The sequence below is a fragment of the Pongo abelii genome, chromosome 5, assembly GCF_028885655.2.
Source record: "Pongo abelii isolate AG06213 chromosome 5, NHGRI_mPonAbe1-v2.0_pri, whole genome shotgun sequence".
In the NCBI taxonomy this organism is placed as follows: Eukaryota; Metazoa; Chordata; class Mammalia; order Primates; family Hominidae; genus Pongo; species Pongo abelii.
In genome coordinates, this window is record NC_071990.2 from 111,733,660 (window position 1) to 111,755,363 (window position 21,704).

Below are 21,704 nucleotides of genomic sequence, written 5' to 3' on the forward strand. Positions count from 1 at the left end.
ATCTTTCTAAAAAATGCAATTAATTTTGGCCAAAGTAAGACACCACTCCCCTTCCCTTTTCAACTGCATATCTACGTATCTTTTTCTGATACACCAAAACTGCTAAGGCAGCTGTAAGGGTAAAATGATGAAATTTTCTTTAAGGATGGGGGCATTGGCCTCCCTACCTTCCTCTCCTCAGGGTGTCAGGATAAACAAGTCAGAATATGAGATATCTTACAATTACATGAAATATGATGAAAATCTTTCTCTTCATAGAATGCCCTAGAAACAGGATTGCAGAGTCAAATGTAAGAGTTAAATTAAGTATTACTTAACTCTAAAAGGATCTAGGATAAATCTTTTCCCCACTTCATAAAGCATATGAACATTAGACATTCGGGGAGTACCTGATAATCCGAGGGCATCACAGGTCCGCCTGAGTTTGCGCCTGAAGGCCCTAGCCGTGGCTTCTTGTTTGGAGGCACCTGGTTCAGGCTGGAGTCCTGGCTGTGCTGCAACCCTGCTCCGGTGCCCCCGACCCCGGCCCCAGCCCCACCTGTGGTCCCATTGGTCTGGGTGCTGTTCTGCTGTGGCGGGGGCGCCTGTGCAGGGGCTGCTGCCTGCTGTGGAGGGGCTGTGGGCTGCTGATGCTGGTTCTGCTGCTGTTGCTGATTCTTTTAAGGGGAAAAAAGCAAGCTTGGTATGAAACCAAATTAACAGGAGCTTTCTTTAATTATTTGATATGCACATGTGGCTGCTGACCAACCTGGGGGAGCAATCTATGTGGGACACTAGAGTGATGGGGAGGACTGGAGAATGCAGCAGCCAGGGAACACAGTGTTCCCAAAGGGCAAGGCGCCGAGCCCCAAACAGGACTCTTTCCCTGAAGTTCATTTAGGTTGCACAGTGATCCTCCAAATCAGTCACAGACATCTCACTGAAGGCCACAGGCACATCAGAAATACATTTCTTATAGCTCATTAAAAAACAGCTATAAGAAATCTTTTCAATCATGATTCTGGAAAGGCAGAGCAGTCTGGAGAGTGAGCCAATATATCCAGTTAAGAGGAAAGAACAGAGTGATGCTAGCAAAAGCCATCCTGCATAAAGGGGTGGTAGTGACACCAAACAAACAGAAAGAGCAAGAAGTGGGAATCCAGGAGTAGAACTGGCTGTGACACACACCGGAAGCTCAGTTATCTGTGAGCTGGTCATACTTCAAACTTCAAGGTACCTTTACAATCCCCAAACTTCCACAGAAAATAAGATACATTCAAATTTAATTAAATATTAGAAAAGGTAGTTAAATGTATAGGAATTATGGAACGATACCTAAACTATCTTTTTGCCTCCCTCGCTCTTTGGAAGTGAAAGTATACCATGCAGTTTATACCTTGTCACCTTTTTCTTCAGGATCATCTTCATTCAGGAATTCTCGTTTGGGGTATGGAATCTGGCAGCCGGCAAATACACTAAAAATCATTAAAAAGAAAAAACATATCATGATCTAAAAATCTGTAATATCATTACCTTGTTAATTTAAAATTCCAATTTGTTTTTCTTCACTTATTTCCTACTCTTCATCTGCGGCTAGTGTTCAAATCTTGACTGCTGCTAGCTAGGTGACATATAGGACACAGAAGTTTCTCTATACTAACTTCATTAGCACCAAAAATAACTTAATTTGTATTTGCCTTAACAAGAAAAACTGTACCTCTTATAGATGAAAACACAAAGTCTACACTTGGGGGTAAGAAGGATGAAGGAGTAGAGAGGTTTTGTAGTGCAGTGGACATGCTCTGGAAGACAGATTAACTTCTGTTGCCTACTGGTTTGGCTGAATTTCTGATCTGGCCAATTGGTCTGTAAAGGTCTTATCTCTTCTCAGCTTTAGTTTTCATCTGTAAAACTGAAAAATGGTCGTTCCTAAAGTACTTGTTTTCATTCATCCCTCTCTACAGCTTTGTCTGTTTCAAAAGGTGGAAGCTTGCTCTTGAGCAGTCTTTAGGTGGTATCACTGAAAAAGTTAAATACTTCAGTAGCAAGTGCTTCCCTTGCTTTCAACCACCATGCGGCCTCCTCAGCCTGGAGCAAAGGACACAGAAAAGACGGGATACGTACTCTAATGTTGGCAAAGGGTCCTCCTGAAAATAGGGATCCTGCAGAGCTTGCTCCGAGGTAATTCTCTTGGTTGGATCCATGGTCAGGAGTTTCTGAAGCTAGAGTGACACACAGGAAATGTACAGCACATGAAAAGGTTATTTACAAGTCAACACCTTGTCTTTTGTATTACTGTGTAACAGGATTAATATAAAATACATTTTGTATAGCTCACTGCAGATTATGCATACTACATACTTTTATGTGAAACTGGCAGAAATCATCAGCATTAAAGCCCTTATAAAGTTCATTTTCTGCTGATAAATCATTTAAAGTGAAGGCTGAAAGACAAGGGTGACATCTCAACAAAAAAATACTTAATTTTACCCCAGCATCCACTAATTTCTTTTGTTTCTAAAGAGGAGGACTAGTTGAGTAATAGAAGGCACGATTTGTGCTGAGAATCAGATTTCAGTATGGGAGAGAAGCACCTACCAAGAGGAACACTTTGCTGTCAGGCTTGACCTTGTGTTTCTCCATGTACTTTATCAGGCTACTGTTGGCATACCTGCAAGGACACACACAGTCACACATCACTGGGAACACTCATCCAACTGATTTTTTTTAATGATAAGCTCCAAGATTGGCTTTCCTATAAGGTATGTGTTTAAGCCATTGTTTTTTCTGAATAAGAAGGAACACATTACCAAATATTAGCAAATGTGTGAAGAAATAGGAACTGTCACACACAACATGAGAGTTTATACTGTTACAATCCCTTTGGAAAACAGTTATGCAGTAACCATTAGTGTTGAAAATGTGTATAGCCTATGACCTAGCAACTCCATTTCTAGGCACATACCTGAGTCAAAGAGATGCTTTTGTACATGTATATCAGGATACAGGGATAAAAATGTTCTTAGCAGCCTTTTAGTAATGGCCAAAATATATATATATATTAAAATATATATAATATATATTTAAATATATATATAAAATATATATAATATATATTTAAATATATATATAAAATATATATAATATATATTTAAATATATATATAAAATATATATAATATATATTTAAATATATATATAAAATATATATAATATATATAAAATATATATATTTAAATATATATAATATATAATATATATTTAAATATATATAAAATATATATAATATATATTTAAATATATATATAAAATATATAAATATTTAAATATATATTATATTATATATAATATATATTTAAATATATATATAAAATATATATTATATATTTAAATATATATTATATTATATATAATATATATTATATTATATATTATATATATATAGACAATCCAAATGTCCATCAACTGAAAAATGGGTACATTTTTATACATTCACAGAATGGAATGTTACACAACAGTAAAAATGAATATGCAAGGTTGAGTGAGGAGAAAAAGCAAGTTGCAGAAGAAAACACGTAATATGTTACCATTTATAAAAAGTTGAAAGACAATAAACCAAACAATAACTTTCAGAGATACATATACATGTGGACTAGAACTATAATAAAAATTGTGGGGATAATAAACCCAAATGCAGAGCACTCAGAGTTTACTCTCTGGAAGGGATGTGGATAGGGAGGTGGGGCATACAGGGTACTTTAGTAATCTTAGTGATGTTCTAATTCTTAGGTTCAGAGGTGAGCAAAGGGGTATTCATTTTATTATTCTAAATATATTAGATATTTTTTCATTATATATTCTTTCCTACATATGAAATATTTCAAATTAAAAGGTCTAAAAATAGGTAATATATGTTCATGATAAAAAGAATTACAGAATATAGAAAGTATAAGGAAGAAAATTAAAATCACTCACAATCAAGCCACTCAGTGACAAAAAAACCACTGACAAAATTTTTATAATGTCCCTTTGATGTTTTGTGTGTGTGTGGCATATACATATATGGTAAAAACACAGGAATTTTTGCTTTGTTTTTATAAAATTGGAATCCTACTAAAAAATTGTCTCAGCTTTTTAATATTGTTCCATAAATATTTTCTCTTGTCAAATACTCTTCAAACTTATTATTTTGAGTGGCTGCCTATCTCCTACTGGTACGGGTATTACTTCTTTCATAATAGCTGTAGCATACAAGTCCTTGTAGCTAAATCTGATGTGCATGGCAGGGAGCCGATACTGCCTAGCATGTGAGACTCAGAGACCCCTAGTAGACCCTGATTGTCATTCACCAATTGTATGATATTGGGCAAGTTAGTTAATCTCTAAGAAAGCCTTAGGTTCTGAATCTGAAAAGTGGAAATTATAATTATGCCTACCCTATAGATTTGCTAGGAAGATCATACGAAAAAATGTAGATAAAGGGTTTAGCACCACCCTGGTATATAATAAGTACTCATCTATTTGTGGCAGCTCTGATTACTTCCACAGAATAAATTCCAGGAATTATCAGGTCAAAGGGCATGCATATTTTAAAGCCTTTTTTAGGTGCTCTAGAATCTCGCTACACAAATGTAGCTTTTACCAGCAACCTGAGCATCACCTGAGAGCCTGCATTAGAAATGAAGGTTCTCAGTACTCACCCCTGATTCTGACTCAGAATCTACATTTTTAACAAGGTCTCCAGGTGATTTGTAGGTACACTGAAGTTTGAGAAGTACTCATCCTCACCAGTAGCATATGAGTAATAATTTTTTTTTTAATAAAAATAGAGATAGGGTCTAACTATGTTGCCCAGGCTAGTCTCAAACTCCTGGGCTCAAGAGATCTTCCCACCTCAGCCTCCCAAAGTGTGGGGATTACAGGCGTGAGTGAGCCACTGTGCCTGGCCAGAATGTCCATTTTATTGTACCCTTGCCAACAAGGGTACAATAAAATGTTAAATGAAAATAACTAGTTTGGTTTTGAATGTTTACAGAATTTATAGAACATTCAGGTTGGGATTCCATAAGGCAATTAGATAAATGATTTTGAAACTTGGAAAAGTGAACTGAGTAAGATAAATATTGGGAGTTATCCACATAATTGATGGTAAATTGTGGCCATCAAAATCATAGAGTCTGACTGGAAAAATATCTAGAGTGAGAAAAGAGCCCAGGATAGAACCTTGATAGCAGCACTGTCCTTAAGAGATGGATACAGGCAAAGGACCCCACCAAGGACTGTGAGAAAAAGGGGTCAGAAATGATCAATGCCATTCTCTATTTCTCTTTATGATGTCTGCTTTTGTTCCTATAAGCCATCCTGTCCTGAAATTTTCCTGGTAAGTTGTCCGTAGAGAAGCTCTTCCACAATTTTCAGTAGGTGTGCATATTTATAACAAACACCTCACATGCCATCACTCTTAATCTCCTTTCTGCTCAAAGTAAATGTCTTCATCAGTTTGTTTTACTCATATTCCAGGCCACGTGTTCTTCCTTCTGCCAGCCTTCCAGGTTTCCTAGTCCAGCATGTCAGTCACCAGTCATTACTCAGATAAAGATAAAACCACAACTGTGACCTAGAACTGAGAACTTTATTCATGCTAAAACAGAGCAGATATAAACTACTTATTGACCCTTAAATTCTTAAAAGTTTTTAATACTGCAGCCTAAACCTGAACTATATATGTTAACAGTATCTGGAATATCTTCTTTAAATCACAGGCATAATTAATACACTAAAATCTCAGTTTCTAGTTTAAATAACAATCTACATCTGTTTTTTAGAAAGATTAATTTAACTATTCTCTTTGAAATTACTACCTCTAATTAATGTGCACTATGGTTTGAATGTTTATGTCCCCTCCAGAATTCATGTTGAAACTTAATTCTCAATGCAACAGTATTAGAAGATAAGGCCTTCCAGAATTGAGGGCCTTGCTTTCAAGAGTGGGATTAATGCCTTGTAAAAGAGGCATCACACAGCATCTGCCCCTTTTTGCCCTTCTACCTATGTGAGGACACAGCAATAAGGCGCCACCCTGGAAGCAGAAAGCAACCTTCATGGGATTCCAAACATGCCAGTGCCTTGACCTTGGACTTCCCAGCCTCAAGGACCGGGAGAAAACAAATTCCTGTTGTTTATAAATTACCCACTCTAAGATATTTTTTTATAGCAGCACAAAAAGACTAAGACCGTGTGGAATTACTTACGTTGTTCTTCTAAAGTCTTTTTGAAGTGTGGGATATTCTGGCATCTTTCTAATATCTTCCCAGTCTTTATCTTACAAAAAAATTAAATATTGTTATAGAAAATAATGTGTTAATTTAAAATCTCCTAATTATGTTAGTTTATAAATATACATTAAAATATACTTTTGAGAAGAAATGATTTTGAAATATGACTCAAAATATGACTTTAAAAAGGAAAATAAATTACCTGCAGGAAAACCCATGACACTAAATATCCGATCCAGCTGATCATGATGAAAGGGATTGCTTGTTTTTATATCTTCCTGACGACAGTGAAAAATAGGTTCCGAAGTCAACAATTCAGCAAATATACAACCTATTGCCCATATATCTGGGAAGGAAGAAACATAAGTTTTTGTATATATTTCCTTGGTTATAATTTCTAGATATAATCCCAGCCTACTTATAAAAATACTTTTCAGTAAATCAATATACAAAGTACAATAAGTGCATTAAGAAAACATTATTGTACTTTGTATTTTGACATATGTGTGGGTATGTGTGTATATATAAGTATGTATATATGTGTGTGTGTATGTGTATATATATACATGACATGAAATAGCTATATCATCATGTAACAAATTGAAAGCCAAGTAATAAAAAACATTTACTTGTAAATTTTCTGATGACAATAAATGGGGAAAGTCAATTCAGCAAGCAACAAATTCTTTAGATTTAGGCAAAGGTCTTTCTAACCACTTTTTTTGTTGTTGTTTTTAGGGTCTCTGTCACCCAGGCTGGAGTACAGTGGTGTAACCACGGCTCCCTGAAGCCTTGACCTCCTGGGCTCAAGCAATCCTCCTGCCTCAGCCTCCAGAGTAGTTCAGACTATGGGTGTGTGCTACTATACCTGGCTAATTTTTTAAAAAATTGTTTTGTAGAGACAAGGTCTTACCATGTCTAACCACTGTTAATAATTTAATCATTAAATTATTCAATTGATAATCTAATACCAGGCATAATACACAGATCTGATATACTGAAACAATATCATCATCAGACATGGTGATGTAATTCTTTTAAAGCCATCCAATGTATAATGATAGAGTAGAATTTATAAGTTTTGAGTCTAGACAGACAGTATAGACCATATAAAAGAATTGGGGAGGCTGGGTGCAGTGGCTCACACCTGTATTCCCAGTACTTTGGGAGGCCGAGGTGGGTGGATCACTTGAGGTCAGGAGTTCGAGACCATCCTGACCAACATGGTGAAACCTGTCTCTATTAAAAATACAAAAAATTAGCCGGGTGTGGTGGCACACGCCTGTAGTCCCAGCTACTGACGAGGCAGATGCAGAAGAATCTCTTGAACCCAGAGGGCAGAGGTTGCAGTGAGCCAAGATCACGCCACCGTACTCCAGCCTGGGCGACAGAGTGAAACACTATCTCGGAAAAAACAAACAAAAAACTATGGTATAGCATAAAAAAGTACTGTGTTTACTAGCCTATTAAATATGTGAATCACATTCTGCGATAAGCTAAACAAGGAAAAAGGTTAATTACACTATTCCTTCCTCATCTAAGTTTTTGCCCCTCCAGTTTCAGTTACCTGCAGTCAACCACTGCAGTTCGAAAATATTATATGGAAAATTCCAGAAATAAACAATTTATAAGTTTTAAATTGTGTACCATTCTGAGCAGTGTGATGAAATCTCATGCTATGCTCTCCATCTTCCCGGGATGTGAATCATCTCCCTGTTCATCCACACTGTATACTCACTACCCGCTGGTTAGTCACTTAGTGGTCGTCTGGGTTATCAGATCAAAAAAACATAGTATATACAGGGTTCGGTGCTACCTGCAGTTTCAGGCATCCCCTGGGGGGGTCTTGGAACATATTCCCAGCAGATAAGTGGGGACTACTGTATATCCATTAGCTAGAAGACGTATCAGAATGCTCTCTCCTAAAACAAATTGCCAAATGGAAAAATCCATACAGTAATGCCTTACTTATTTGACCACATTCAGGTACAGTTTCCTTCCACATAATTTAGCCTTCTGGATAATGGAAACATATTCCTTCAACAACCATTTTTTAATTACACCATTGCCTGCCACCATAAGAGGCTATAAAAAATGTAATCCTCCTTAATGATGCAGCAAGGTCATCATCATTATGAACATCCATCACTACAGAGTAGAGTAATAATACTGCTCAGCGTCCATTTCTGAATTCTTTTCTCTCTCCCATGTCATACTGGTTGCACTCTTCCCCCGATATGGCTGCTTCTGATGGTCCCATCTCTCTTCCTCATTATCACCTCTACTATGCAGTATACCAGGACTACTACTGCATGTGCCTGGTCATGCCAATTCCTGGTTTGTCCTCCATTCAAAGGACAAGAGCCAGGGTCTTGAGTTCCCAGTGAACTGCTAACATAAGAAACCTCAGATAGCAGGTGGCAGTAAATTCAAAGCTTTTCTGCCTCATATTAGCCTATAATTTCAGAAGGCCATCTGGCTCCTGCACCATCTGTAGCTACTTCTCAGGTTTCTTTCCTCTATCGATGACTTGTTCTCCTGACACACCCATAAACACGCCCGCCCCAACACTGCTTGTCACCATCACTGCCACTCCCCTCCCCAACTGTCACTCCACAAACCTCCACTGATATCAAATGCCTCCCGGGTTCAAGCGGTTCTCTCACCTCAGCCTCCTGAGTAGCTGGGATTATAGGCACACACCACCATGCCTGGCTAATTTTTGTATTTTTGGTAGAGACGGGGATTCACCATGTTGGCCAGGCTGGTCTTGAACTCCTGACCTCAAGTGATCCACCTGCCTCAGCCTCCCAAAGTGCTGGGATTACAGGCATGAGGCACCTTGCCCGGCCCTAAGTACTCATTTCTAACATGGACCAGGTATGGAGAAGAGTATGAAAAAGTGAGTAAGTATGTACTTATAAATGTCTGCTATTAACATATTTGAAGCCCTAAGATAACTGATTTGGGGATTATTCTTTCTGTCTGTCTTAACTTTCTCCTACCTTCTATCCAGAATGGATAATTGGGAATTGACTAAAATTAGAAATTAATGATTATGTTTTTATCTTTAAGCGGTAAATTTCATTTACCAAGCAAGTGAGTTGCAAGCTGGTTAAAATTCAATTTCATTTTTCCTTACCCTGAGGAAATAAGAAGCATAATTGGTTTTCAATTCATATCCAATTACATTTATTTAAAAAAAAGCATCTATTTTCATTTCAACAAGAGAAAAATAAATCAGAAAATATTCATAAAACTGTGCTTCTCAAAGTGTGGGCTCTCAAATTATATGGGTCCTGCACAACAGGATCACCTACCTAAGGGCATGGACCTGCTGTGTTAGATTCTCTGAGAGTGGGACAGACATTGGTGGGAAGTCATTTAGCTTAACAGAAGGTTTTGACTGAATGTGCCTTTTCCTAAAAGAAATCTCCCTTCTAGATATAGACTGTCCTAGTGTTTGGATTAAGTCTAAGGTATATGGATTTCTACAGAGATTGCATCCTCTTCTCCCTTCCTCGTGTCCTGGGTTATCTGTCATTAACCTGTTCTAAGGCATCACCTGTTACTTTCAACTAACACTCTTCCCTTCTCTGGCTTACTTTCAGTCTCCTCCTATCCTCTGGTTCCTTCTGAGGTTGTCTAAGGGATTTGACTGTTTTAAATAGTGGGTAAGGAGACCTAAATGACAGAAAAAACAAACTTATGATTCTAAAAGTCTCAAAAATACAGCTCCATAGTAAAAGTCACTGGTTGGAATGTACACAGGCAGGATCTGATTTTAGCTCCTCACTCACAGGGCCACTCCATCCCTTCCATTTGCTGTCTGTAGTTCTTTCCTCACCTTTTGCAGACGGCTGCCACTATCCACTGATGACCACCTGGCCTTGGTAGCCTCTGATCTGCTGCCTTACCAGAGGCCCAGCTGCACAGGTAAGGGTTTTATGTCACTCTCACATTCCTCTACTGTCAAACACGTACCAGTCTACTCAGAGGCTTTTTCACTAATTTAACAAAACTATTCAGCAGTATTTATCAATAATTTACAATATTCCAGCACTGTGCTAGAGTCTCTGTCTCTGGACAAAATCTAAATGTGTTCTGGTGTCTGAGTTTTGCAGAAATCAGACGTCTTAATGAATGAGGACTTACTATATTTTAATTTTTGTGTTCTTTTTTAACCCATGAGTAGGCTAATTATCAGTCTAATCTTTCCAAGTGTGAGAGTTTCCTTTGTAGCTCTTTGGGTATCACCAGGTTTTTCATAAGCTTGTTTAGCAGAGAAAGGATTGTGCTTGTCTATTTTTAATAATTTTATACTTGCAGTGCCTTTATTAAATAGAATTCAACAAAAACAGCTAAAGGTAGCCAAAACTGATATGAGACTAATGCCAGTAAACAGAAAATTCAATAAAAGGAAAATTTAAAGAAATATACTTAAGAAATTTGGATACCTTGTAGAACTAGCCCTTCTAACAGCTACAATGTACTCTCCCCTACTCTCTCCTTTTCCTTCCTTTAAAGAAATCTCTAGGTTTGAGGAGGGCCAGCACGTACTGACTCCCTCCATTCACAGCTGGGCCGTCTGAGGATACTGGAGTCACCAGGTAGCAAATCTCTGAAGCCACTGTTCTGAGGCAGACTTTAAATCTTACAGAGAGTGTGTTTATAACAGATTTTCTTACTCAGTTTTTTTAACTTGATGAGATGGCAAGATGCTGAGCACAGCTAATCTACCCAGACTCTATTTCCTACCTTAATGGAGAAACTGCCATTCTCATAACTGTAATGGCAAGAGAGAAAGATTAGTTATATTGCTTCTTGCTTAGGAAACAATGTGACTAACTTTTCCCCAAATAGAAGGGGTTCTTTCCAATACTGCACTACTCCTGTTTTTGTTTTTCATTTTGTGAAGAAAACAATTCTAAACTTCTCTCCAGTTCTTCTGATCAACAGCTACTAAGTACAAAATAAAATGTGCATGTTATTGTTTCTGTAGCAACTCAACAGAATCAGATACTGATACCTCTATTCTCTGAAAGAAAATGTTTTCTTCTTTTAAAATAACCATATTCTCCTATACAGTTAAGAATCTAAATCATCATTCTCAGTAAACTATCTAAATTGGAAATCATCATTCTCAGTAAACTATCACAAGAACAAAAAACCAAACACCACATATTCTCACTCATAGGTGGGAAGTGAACAATGAGAACACATGGACACAGGAAGGGGATCATCACACTCTGGGGACTGTTGTGGGGTGGGGGGAGGGGGGAGGGATAGCATTGGGAGATATACCTAAAGTATAATAATAATAATAAAAAAATAAAAATGAAAAAAAAAAACCAGAATCTAAATCTACCAGAAATCTAGGAATATAGAAGACAATAGGGCTTTTACAAAAATGTATAAAATGGTTTTTATCAAGTAGCTTTATTATTATACCATTTTATATTTATGATCGTTAGATGACAAGATAGTAAATCATTTTAGACCAACTTACCAATGGCCTTTGTATAATGCCTTGCACCAAGCAAAAGTTCTGGAGCCCGATACCAAAATGTCACAACTACTGGATCCAAATCTGCTAGTGGCTTTAGAGGAGAATTGAATAATCTGGCAAAACCCATGTCAGCTAAAAAAATAAAATAAATTAACATAAAATTCAGTTTGATTGTTTCTCATCCTTTTGGCTAAGATCAAGTGTAAAATTCAGTTTGACATGCTATTAGAACCATGCAAGGTTGACAACAATAGCTGCTGACCTTATAAAGCAATCCTTTTCCTCCCTTTTTAACCAGAGGTCTACAACAAGTACCAGAAAGGAATTAACTTCATAATACCTTTATTATCTACCATCAGAAGTACATACTATTATTATGCCTGTTTTACTGATAAAGAAATTGAAGCTTAAAGATATTCTGGGCTGGTGGGGTGGCTCACACCTATAATCCCAGCACTTTGGGAGGCCGAGGTGGGCGGATCACCTAATGTCAAGAGTTAGAGACCAGCCTGCACAACATGGTGAAATATCATCTCTACTAAAAATACAAAAATTAGCTGGGCATGGTGGTGCGCCCCTGTAATCCCAGCTACTCGGGAGACTGAGGCAGGAGAATCGCTTGAACCCGGGAGGCGGAGGCTGCAGTGAGCCGAGATCACACCACTGTACTCCAGCCTGGGTGACAGAGTGAGACTCCAACCCCTGTCCCCCAAAAAAGATATTCTGATTTGCCTAAGGTCACAGAGCTAGTAAGTGCAGAGGCAGAATTAGAATCCAGGTCTGACTTCAGATTCCTGGCTTTCAGAGACAGTTACAAAAACATTCTTAAGTGATTTTGAAATGTAAAATAGTTCAAAAGTCTCCCTGATTAATGATGACTTCTGTATGCTTATCCATTTAAAAACTGACTATGGCCAGGCGCGGTGGCTCACACCTGTAATTCCAGCACTTTGGGAGGCCAAGGCAGGCGGATCATGAGGTCAAGAGATCAAGACCATCCTGGCCAACATGGTGAAACCCAGTCTCTACTAAAAATACAAAAATTAGCTGGGCGTGGTGGCGCACACCTGTAGTCCCAGCCACTAGGAAGGCTGAGGCAGGAGAATCACTTGAACCCAGGAGGCAGAGGTTGCAGTGAGCCGAGTTCATGCTACTGCACTCCAACCTGGGTGACAGAGCAAGACTCTGTCTCATAACAAACAAACAAGAGACAGAGCAAGACTCTGTCTCAAAACAAACAAACAAACAAAACCTGACTATGTCTTAGTTCAGCGTGTGCTGCAGCTAGATCCAACAGACTCGCAAGAGCTGATATATACATATCTTTTCCCAATTCTGCATTCAATGACAGCATACTGGTGATTTGGAATTGGCTATGGTAGGAGTATCTACAACATGGAAAACAGCAAATGCTACAAATTGGGACATTTTTTGCTCCAGAGAGCCAGTTGCTGAATGGTAATCAGCACATCACATGCATGTTTTCAAGAGCATACACAGAACACTTAAAAGATAATTTGTTGTAATTCAGCATTTAACAAAGGTCTAAACCAAAGCTAATCAATTGAAATATTGGGGGTATATAAAAGTAGTAAAAAAAATTACTACTGCAATAAGATCCTGGAAACTAATTTTCTTAAGATATCATAAATAACAAACACGTTTTATCTACAAAGTCCTTTGCAGTTTACAAATGGCTTTCATATACATCATATTTCACCTCATTGAATCCTCATAAGAACACTGGTTTAATCAGTATTTTGCTCCGTATTTCAGAGATGAAGAATCTAAGGCCCAAAGCAGTTAAATGACTTGCCTATGGTCACAGGGACAGTAAATAAAGATGCCAGTACTCAAACAAAAACCATGTTATAATTTAGGAGTTACCTCCTTAACTACTAAATCTGACATCCAACAAATTATACGTATGATAATTGCAAGTCACAAAGGCAAAGTCACAAGAATAAGCCTCTATCATTTGAATACATAATATACATAACAAATTTTGATTGTATAAGGGGCCCCAATGTACTATAAAATGCATAAATGCACATAAAACTTTCAACCACAGAATGTCATTTAATCTAAAACTAATGTGCTACGGTATAACATAAATTAAAATTTTAATTTACATTTACATAAGCAGAATAGGCAAAAAATCTTTTTAATTTATAGAAACTTTGGGTTTTTGTCTTGTTGTGTTTTTGTTTTGAGACGGAGTCTCGCTCTGTTGCCCAGGCTGGAGTGCTATGGTGCCATCTTGGCTCACTGCAACCTCTACCTCCTAGGTTCAAGCGATTCTCCGGCCTCAGCCTCTTGAGTAGATGGGATTACAGGCACGCCACCACCATGCCTGGCTAATTTTTGTATTTTTAGTAGAGATGGGGTTTCACCATGTTGGCCAGGCTGGTCATGAACTCCTGACCTCAAGTGATCTGCCTGCCTCAGCCTCCCAAAGGGCTGGGATTACAGGCATGAGCCACTGAGCCCGGCCTGTAGTGATTTTGTTTCTTTGGATTTTGAATAATTTGTAAGACTTTTTTGGGAATGCTTTGGAGTATCCAACTCTTAAAAACTAAAGCTATCCAAAGGAAGCCTATGCTGATACCTACTCTTTTTAAACTACATTTCCCTATAGCAAATAAAAATATTCAAGTTCATTCTACCAATATTACACCTGTTATTCTACAATATTACACAATATTCAAGGCACTGTTTTATATATTTAATAGATGCCAATTGTTGTTGATGACAAAGTAATATGATGGAATGCTGTTTCATCCATTGAAAAACATTCTAAAGTGAAGTTAGCTAAAGCCAGTATTTCTCTCCTTATTTTCTACCTCCTCAGTTTTACCTAAGCCTCATCTATTCACTCGCAGATGCAATCAAGGCCCGAAGGAAAAAATACATACTTTTAAAAACAATTCCTGTCTATTTTATGAACTTTAAAAGAGTTTCAAACTACTTTTCAAATAATTACTAATTTAGACAAAAGGTAATTAGCCTAAAGATTACTATAACAGTAGACTTTCTAAAATTACACATGGATGAAATTGTTCCAGTTCACAGATAAAGGTAGTAAAATTCTGGTGTGAGTGCTAATTAGTATCAAATGATGAAAAGCAGCAACAAACAAGGTCTACCACTAAGGAGCTTACACGAAGGTGAGATGACAAAATACACAGAGTAGAAGCAAAAAAGTGATAAGTACTGTGAGAATAAAGGAAGTTGTAACCGGTTTCTACCAGATGCTAAGTCCCCTGGGAGAAGGTCTATTTTTCCTTTATTATGTTATCTGGAACAATGTATAATAAACATTTGTAAAAGCAGACTAAATTGAAAATGGGACTTAGGCTGGATCCTGAAGGATGAATTATTTTGAATAGCAAAAGAGGAAGGCAATAAGCATTTTAGGTAAGGCCTGGGAAGTTTTTAGGTTGCTGAGAATGGGAAGGAAGGCTCAGATACAGCAAAGGGCAAAATGTGTTTTCCATGCAAGTATCCTTTTCTTACCCACTCCCACTCCCCCACCGCCCCCATATGGAGTCTTGCTCTGTCACCCAGGCTGGAGTGCAGTGGCACTATCTCGGCTCACTGCAACCTCCGCCTCCCGGGTTCAAGTACTTCTCCCACCTCAGCCTCCCGATTAGCTGGGATTACAGGCACGTGCCACCACGCCCAGCTAATTTTTGTATTTTTAGCAGAGACGGGGTTTCACCATGTTGGCCAGATGGTCTCGATCTCTTGACCTCATGATCTGCCTGCCTTGGCCTCCCAAAGTGCTGGGATTACAGGCATGAGCCACTGTGCCCAGCCCAACTATCCTTTTCTTTTAAGCAAAAAAGAACACTGTATCAAAGCATTAGGCATAGGCATCAGTATTACTCATGTTTAAAAAACAATAGTGGCTACTAAAACAAAATTTAAAATCCATTTAATAAACTATCTTGATTGTCCATTGGATCTTTATCATTAATTATTACTTACTTTTAACCCTAGTTTTATCCCTAATCTTGGCAGAATTACAATCTTAAAACTCTTAATAGTAAGGTAACTAACTGGCCTGGCCAGAGTACAGAATTTTGCTAAGGAGTACTAAGGAACAAATTAGATTTGGGTGACTGGGAGAAATGTGACGAATGGTACAAACAAGGGGAATACAAGATGATGATGATGAATTTGGTTTGGGACAATGGAGGATAAGTTACCACAAGATATCCAAATAGAAATAAAGACTTCCGCTAGGGTGAGAGATTAGACTCTGGTATCAAGATCTTAGAATCATTTTCATAAATCCATGATCCTGAGGATCAATTTCCTAAAGAAGTAATTTTAGAGGGAAGCCATGTCCTAAGCCAGTGCCTTGAAACAATAGGTTAGTAGGAGTAAGAGGCAAGAAATGAATAGAAGGCAAAGTCACAGCAAAAGTGGGAGGCAGAAAAATGGAATTATGGTATGCCATATAGACCAACAGAGAAGACACCCTCAAAACCAGACTGTCAGAAGAACAAATGGTTTACTGCAGTAAAGGAGAAAGGTGATTAATACAGGCCACTTGATTTGGTAAGGTAGAGGTCACAGGTGTCCTTTTAGAGAGGACTTTTGATAGAGGGATGGAATTAGAGGCCAGGTTATAACAAATTACAGTAAGTGGAACCAAAGAGTGAACATCATGCATTCTAAAAGTAGAGGAACAAAAAGGGAAATGAATAGAGCAAGTGCTAAAGAAAAACAAGATGGATATAAGATTTATTTTAAATTGGGAAAAGGACAATGAAGGTTTAAAGGTGAAAAAGAGAAACTTGAGAAGGGGAAATGGCAATATTGTACTATGAGGTAGGAAGACATTTAGAAGCTAGGAAGGGCACTAGTAGATAGGACTCAGGAAAGGAGAGTCTCTCTTTCACAGAGGCTTTCTCAAGGGCAGGGCTGTACAGCCAAAGAGTAGAGGTCAGTGAGGTCACACCAGACAGCTCTGATATCACTAGGCAGGGATGTTTGTAGGGAAAGAACCTCAGGACTTGGAATTCAAATTCTAGCTTTGACAGGCTGAGGAAGCTACAACCTCTCTAAATCTTGTCTTCCTTATTTTCAGAGGGTGGTTGTGTAAAATAAATGTGGTAACGTGAAAGTACATATTGCAATGTATAGTAAACTGTTCATTTTACTGTCTCTCACAGAAGGGACCATCCTTTATCTCCCTTTCGCCTGTATCTGGCAAAAAGTAGGAACTCAATAAATGCCTCTAAGAAAAGGAGTGCAAGAGTAAAATAAAAATAGAGACAAGTGAGAAATTATGGTGGAAGTGAGGGAGGGAAGAGAAAGAAAGCTACCAGCTACTTAATTAACATCAACAAACTTTTGAATGAATCTGATAATCTCAGCAAACTTAGGATAGAGGTGTTTAAAGAAAAGCAAGTTGGTTTAGAACAGCTTCTTTAGCAACTGGGCTACAGAGTTAACTGAAGAAGTAGAAAACTAAACAGCAGGGTGGGCTTCAAATAGGGCAGCATGAATTTGTAGTGGGTCAAGTGAGCACAATTTTGCATCACCTTTAGCATGGTATATTCTAAGTAGCAAAGAAACCAGGCTGATTAACACATTTTATTTTAACATATTTCTAAAAAGCATTCAACTTTCAATAAATATAATTTCTAGTAAAAGAAACTAGAATAGGCCTAGCGTGGCGGCTCATGCCTGTAATCCCAGCACTTTTGGAAGCCAAGGCAGGCAGATCACCTGAGGTCAGGAGTTCGAAACCAGCCTGGCCAACATGGTGAAACCCCATCTCTACTAAATACACAAAAAAATTAGCCAGGCGTGGTGGCGGGAGCCTGTAGTCCCAGCTACTTGGGAGACTGAGGCAGGGAGAATTGCTTGAACCCAGGAGGCGGAGGTTGCAGTGAGCCAAGATCACGCCACTGCACTCCAGCCTGGGCAACAGAGTGAGACTCCGTCTCAAAAAAAGAAATTAGAATAAAGCATTTCTTAGCTCATCTTCTCCCCAAATATGTAATAGGTATAAATGATGCTGATTTTTCTTTTTTTAGAACATTCAGGATTATAAGGAAATCTTAATATACAAATAAGAATCCTGCTAGTGCCTCAATCTAAGAGAGGCAGTTAAGAGAGTCTGTAAACATATATATCCATTTGGAAAAGATATGTTAGTATTTGGCGCAAGACATGCAGGCCAGGTATGGTGATGTAGGGAGAACCTGTGAAGGTTTAAATGTATTCGCTCAGGGTGGGGAGGAAAATATTCAGGAAGAGAATAGTTGGTAAACCTGAAACAAAAGTGAGATTTACAGGATTATATTTAAGGTGGCTGTGCAGGACAGTGGTGGTGACATAAACACATGCTTGGGTTACTGTATGGGAATGAATGCGTTTGTGAACTTGCTTGTCAATTTCCAGTGATGCCTCAACTTAGAACTAAAGAATCTTATTTTGGGAAAAAGCCTAGGAGTTTTGTAGACTATCTGTCTACAATTTTCCAGTATCTTTTCTAAAAATAATGAGAAAGTAATTTTAAAATGAACTACCTAAATAAGGGCATTAAAAAGGGAAACCATCTTTGCAGTTAACTTCAGTTTTTAAATAAATTATTTTAGGAATAATTACCTACCTATTTTGACTCTCCCCCTCTCAGGACCTTCTCCCATTACTAGGATATTTGCTGGTTTCTAGAAATAAAAATAGAGCATTCAAATTACCATGTTTATTCTTTTGACATGCTCTAAAATGGAGAAAAGTTCTTATCATATAAAAAATCATTTCTGTATTTTCATCAAAAGTAAATCAAATATTAAGCACCCTCTACATAGTTAAGCATTTGACATAATTGAAGTTGCACTAACTTTATATAAACATCCTTGCTATGGAAACACACCTTATTTTCAAAATTATATCATACAAATAATTACGAAGCAATTAAAGCTATCATTCTAAATAGATTCATCCCATAGAAAAAACTAATAATAATTTTTAAACCTGCATAGAGTTTATGTGGTTGAAAAATTTTATATAAAATTTCAAACCACAACATAATCACCTTCATGTGAATAAGTTGAATGGAATATTCCTTCCTAAATATTTCTAAACTACCATAGAAAAACATGATCAGCCAACAACTCTATTAAAATTCATGCATCAGCTATCATACATGCAAAAGTAGGAAATTCCAAATATAATTTCAAGATGTAGGAAAAAACCAAGGCTAATACAGAACTATAAAAAGAAAAGAGTAGGCTGCAAATGTATCTACCATATTTTCAGTCACCCTTATCTGTAGACACTTGGAAATAGAGAAACTGTTGAGATAGGCTTTGGAAGGGGGAGAGAGTGAGTCTCCTTTGCAAAGTCTTTGAAGGAAAATGTATGTGTTATTAACTTACTGGATTCATTTATTCAATCAATGAATGTATTTTTAGCATCTTCTAAGGATAAAGAACCATGCCAATCTTTAAGAGGGAAAACAAAAGCACAGTAAAAACCAAGTTCCTAACCTCCAGACGCTTACTACATAAGTAGAAAGAAAACTAAGAAGGATTGTGTAATATTAAAAGCTAGTGCTATGTGTGAGTTATAGAGAAGACTGAGGTCTTGGGTTCAAAATTAAACTGGATTACTTTAAAGATCCCTTTCAATTTGCTGACTGTTAAAAATGTTTCAATGAAAACAAAAAGCACTTAAAAAACTAATTCAAAGGAGGAAGTGATGAATTAAAGATTCCATTGTTAAGGGAAATGCTCACTGGGGATGGAAGTGGGAATGGTGTCCATTAGACAGATATGAAAATGAACAGGAACCATCATGGCAGAGCAGAGGAAGGGCAAGGACACCATAGGAAGTGGAAAAAGGATATGACCAGGTATGCATAAGACACAGAAGTCTGACTTGGGCCAGGTGCAGTGGCTCATACCTGTTCTCCCAGGACTTTGGGAGACCGAGGCGGGAGAATCACCTGAGTCTAGGAGTTCAAGGCCAGCCTGGGCAAAACACAAAATAGTAAGATTCTGTTTCTACAAATAATTTTTTAAAATAGCCTAGCCTGCATTTTTTAAAATGCACCTGGAGTCCCCGCTACTCAGGAGGCTGAGGCGGAAGGATTGCTTGAGTCCAGGAGATTGAGGCTGCCAGGGTACTACCGTGAGCCATGATTATGCCACTGCACTCCGGGCTGGGTGACAGAGCAAGACCCTGTCACAAAAAAAAAAAAAAAAAATTCTGAAAAGGGCTCATGTTGAGGGTAGCAGGATGAACCTAGACTCTGGATAGTCTTAAATGCCAAGTGAAGTAATCGGACGGTTATATTACAGTCAGTGAGTTTACAGGAGAGGATGAGGGAGTGAAATTGGGTGTGAGGTGGTAAGAGCTCTGTCCAATGTCTTGTCAGCAGAAATGGCGAGGGAGGTATGGAGCTGAGAAGCATTTTAGAGGAGAAAATTAACAGGACTTTGTGACTGGCTTAAGATAAAAGATTAAGAAAAAGGGTGGTAAAGATTTTACCAAGGTTTTAAGTTTATGTGACTGGAAGAATAATGGTGCCTTTTATGGACACAGAAAAGTTATAAGAGGTAATGGTTTAAAAATAAGGAACAACAAAGAGAAGGCGACAACATATTGAGTTTGAAAAATGGTTAGGCTGTTGCTCAAACCTGTAATCCCAGCACTTTGGGAAGTCGAAGCAGGAGGATCGTTTAAGCCCAGGAGTTTGAGACCAGCCTAAGCAACATGGAAAGACCCAGTCTCTATAAAAAAAAAAATTAAAAAAAAATTATCCAGGCATGGTGGTACATGCCTGTGGTCCCAGCTACTTGGGAGGCTGAGGTGAGAGGACTGCTTGAGCCCAGGAGGTCAAAGCTACAGTGAGCTGTGAGCATGCCATTGCACTCAAGCCTGGGCAACAGAGTGAGACCCCATCTCAAAAAATAATAAATAAAATGAAAGAGTTTGAGAATGTGAGATGCCTAAGTCATACTAGCCAGAGGAGTGAGAAGAAGAAGATTTGGATTTGAAAGTTATTATCACCAGAGTGTGATACCTGAAAACATGAGATGAGATTGGTTCACCATATTAGAAAGAAAAAACCATTTATCAAAGGTCCATTATGTATAAAGTGTTGTACTTCAGGCCTTTAGGAAACAACAGGAAATAAAACATGAAGATCTTGACTTTAAGGAGCTTAAATCCAGGAGGAAAAGACAGACTGCTTTTAAGAATACAAGGAAGAGGCCGGGTGCAGTGGCTGACACCTGTAATCCCAGGCACTTTGGAAGGCCGAGGCACGTGGATCACCTGAGGTCAGGAGCTCAAGACCGGCCTGGTCAACATGGTGAAACCTCATCTCTACTAAAAATACAAAAATCAGCCAGGCATGGTGGTGTGCACCTGTAGTCCCAGCTACTTGGGAGGCTGAGGCAGGAGAATCGCTTGAACCCAGGAGGTGGATGTTGCAGTGAGCTGAGATCATGCCACTGTACTCTAGCCTGGGCAACAGAGTGAGACTCCATCAAAAAAAGAAAAAAAAAGAAAGAAAGCAGAGGAAAGGAGGAAAGGAGGGAAGGAGGGAAGGAGGGAAGGAGGGAAGGAGGGAAGGAGGGAAGGAGGGAAGGAGGGAAGGAGGGAAGGAGGGAAGGAGGGAAGGAAGGAAGGAAGGAAGGAAGGAAGGAAGGAAGGCAGGCAGGCAGGCAGGCAGGCAGGCAGGCAGGCAGGCAGAGGGCAGATTATGAAAATTACCAATATAGAAAGAAAAATTGCATGGAATGAATGATTCTTTTCATTGAACATCAGAATAGCCTTTAGGAAGATGACTCTGGATGACTTTAAGTGAGGATAACTAAGATTTGGATAAGCATGAACAACAAAAATAAAGAGTTTTCAGGCTCATGGAACCCTATAGGTAAGGACATAAAAACACAGACATGGCATATTGAG

The 21,704-nt window shown here is 38.2% G+C and overlaps 1 protein-coding gene across 25 annotated transcripts in view; it reads right to left on the reverse strand.

Moving 5' to 3' along the window:
* Nucleotides 1-21,704, reverse strand: part of CDK19 (cyclin dependent kinase 19) — a 212,297-nt gene that overhangs the window by 10,740 nt on the left and 179,853 nt on the right. For 23 of the 25 annotated variants that reach the window (XM_002817241.6, XM_054558010.2, XM_063725256.1 and 20 more), the window contains 8 exons: nt 18,394-18,451; nt 11,763-11,894; nt 6,456-6,599; nt 6,230-6,299; nt 2,578-2,650; nt 2,104-2,201; nt 1,376-1,454; nt 390-656 (listed from right to left, as the gene is read on the reverse strand). In XM_002817241.6, coding sequence (XP_002817287.1) covers nt 390-656; nt 1,376-1,454; nt 2,104-2,201; nt 2,578-2,650; nt 6,230-6,299; nt 6,456-6,599; nt 11,763-11,894; nt 18,394-18,451 — 921 coding nt within the window. The remainder of the gene's footprint in view (nt 1-389; nt 657-1,375; nt 1,455-2,103; nt 2,202-2,577; nt 2,651-6,229; nt 6,300-6,455; nt 6,600-11,762; nt 11,895-18,393; nt 18,452-21,704) is intronic. The other 2 variants (XM_054558033.2, XM_063725253.1) reach the window with 1 other exon arrangement.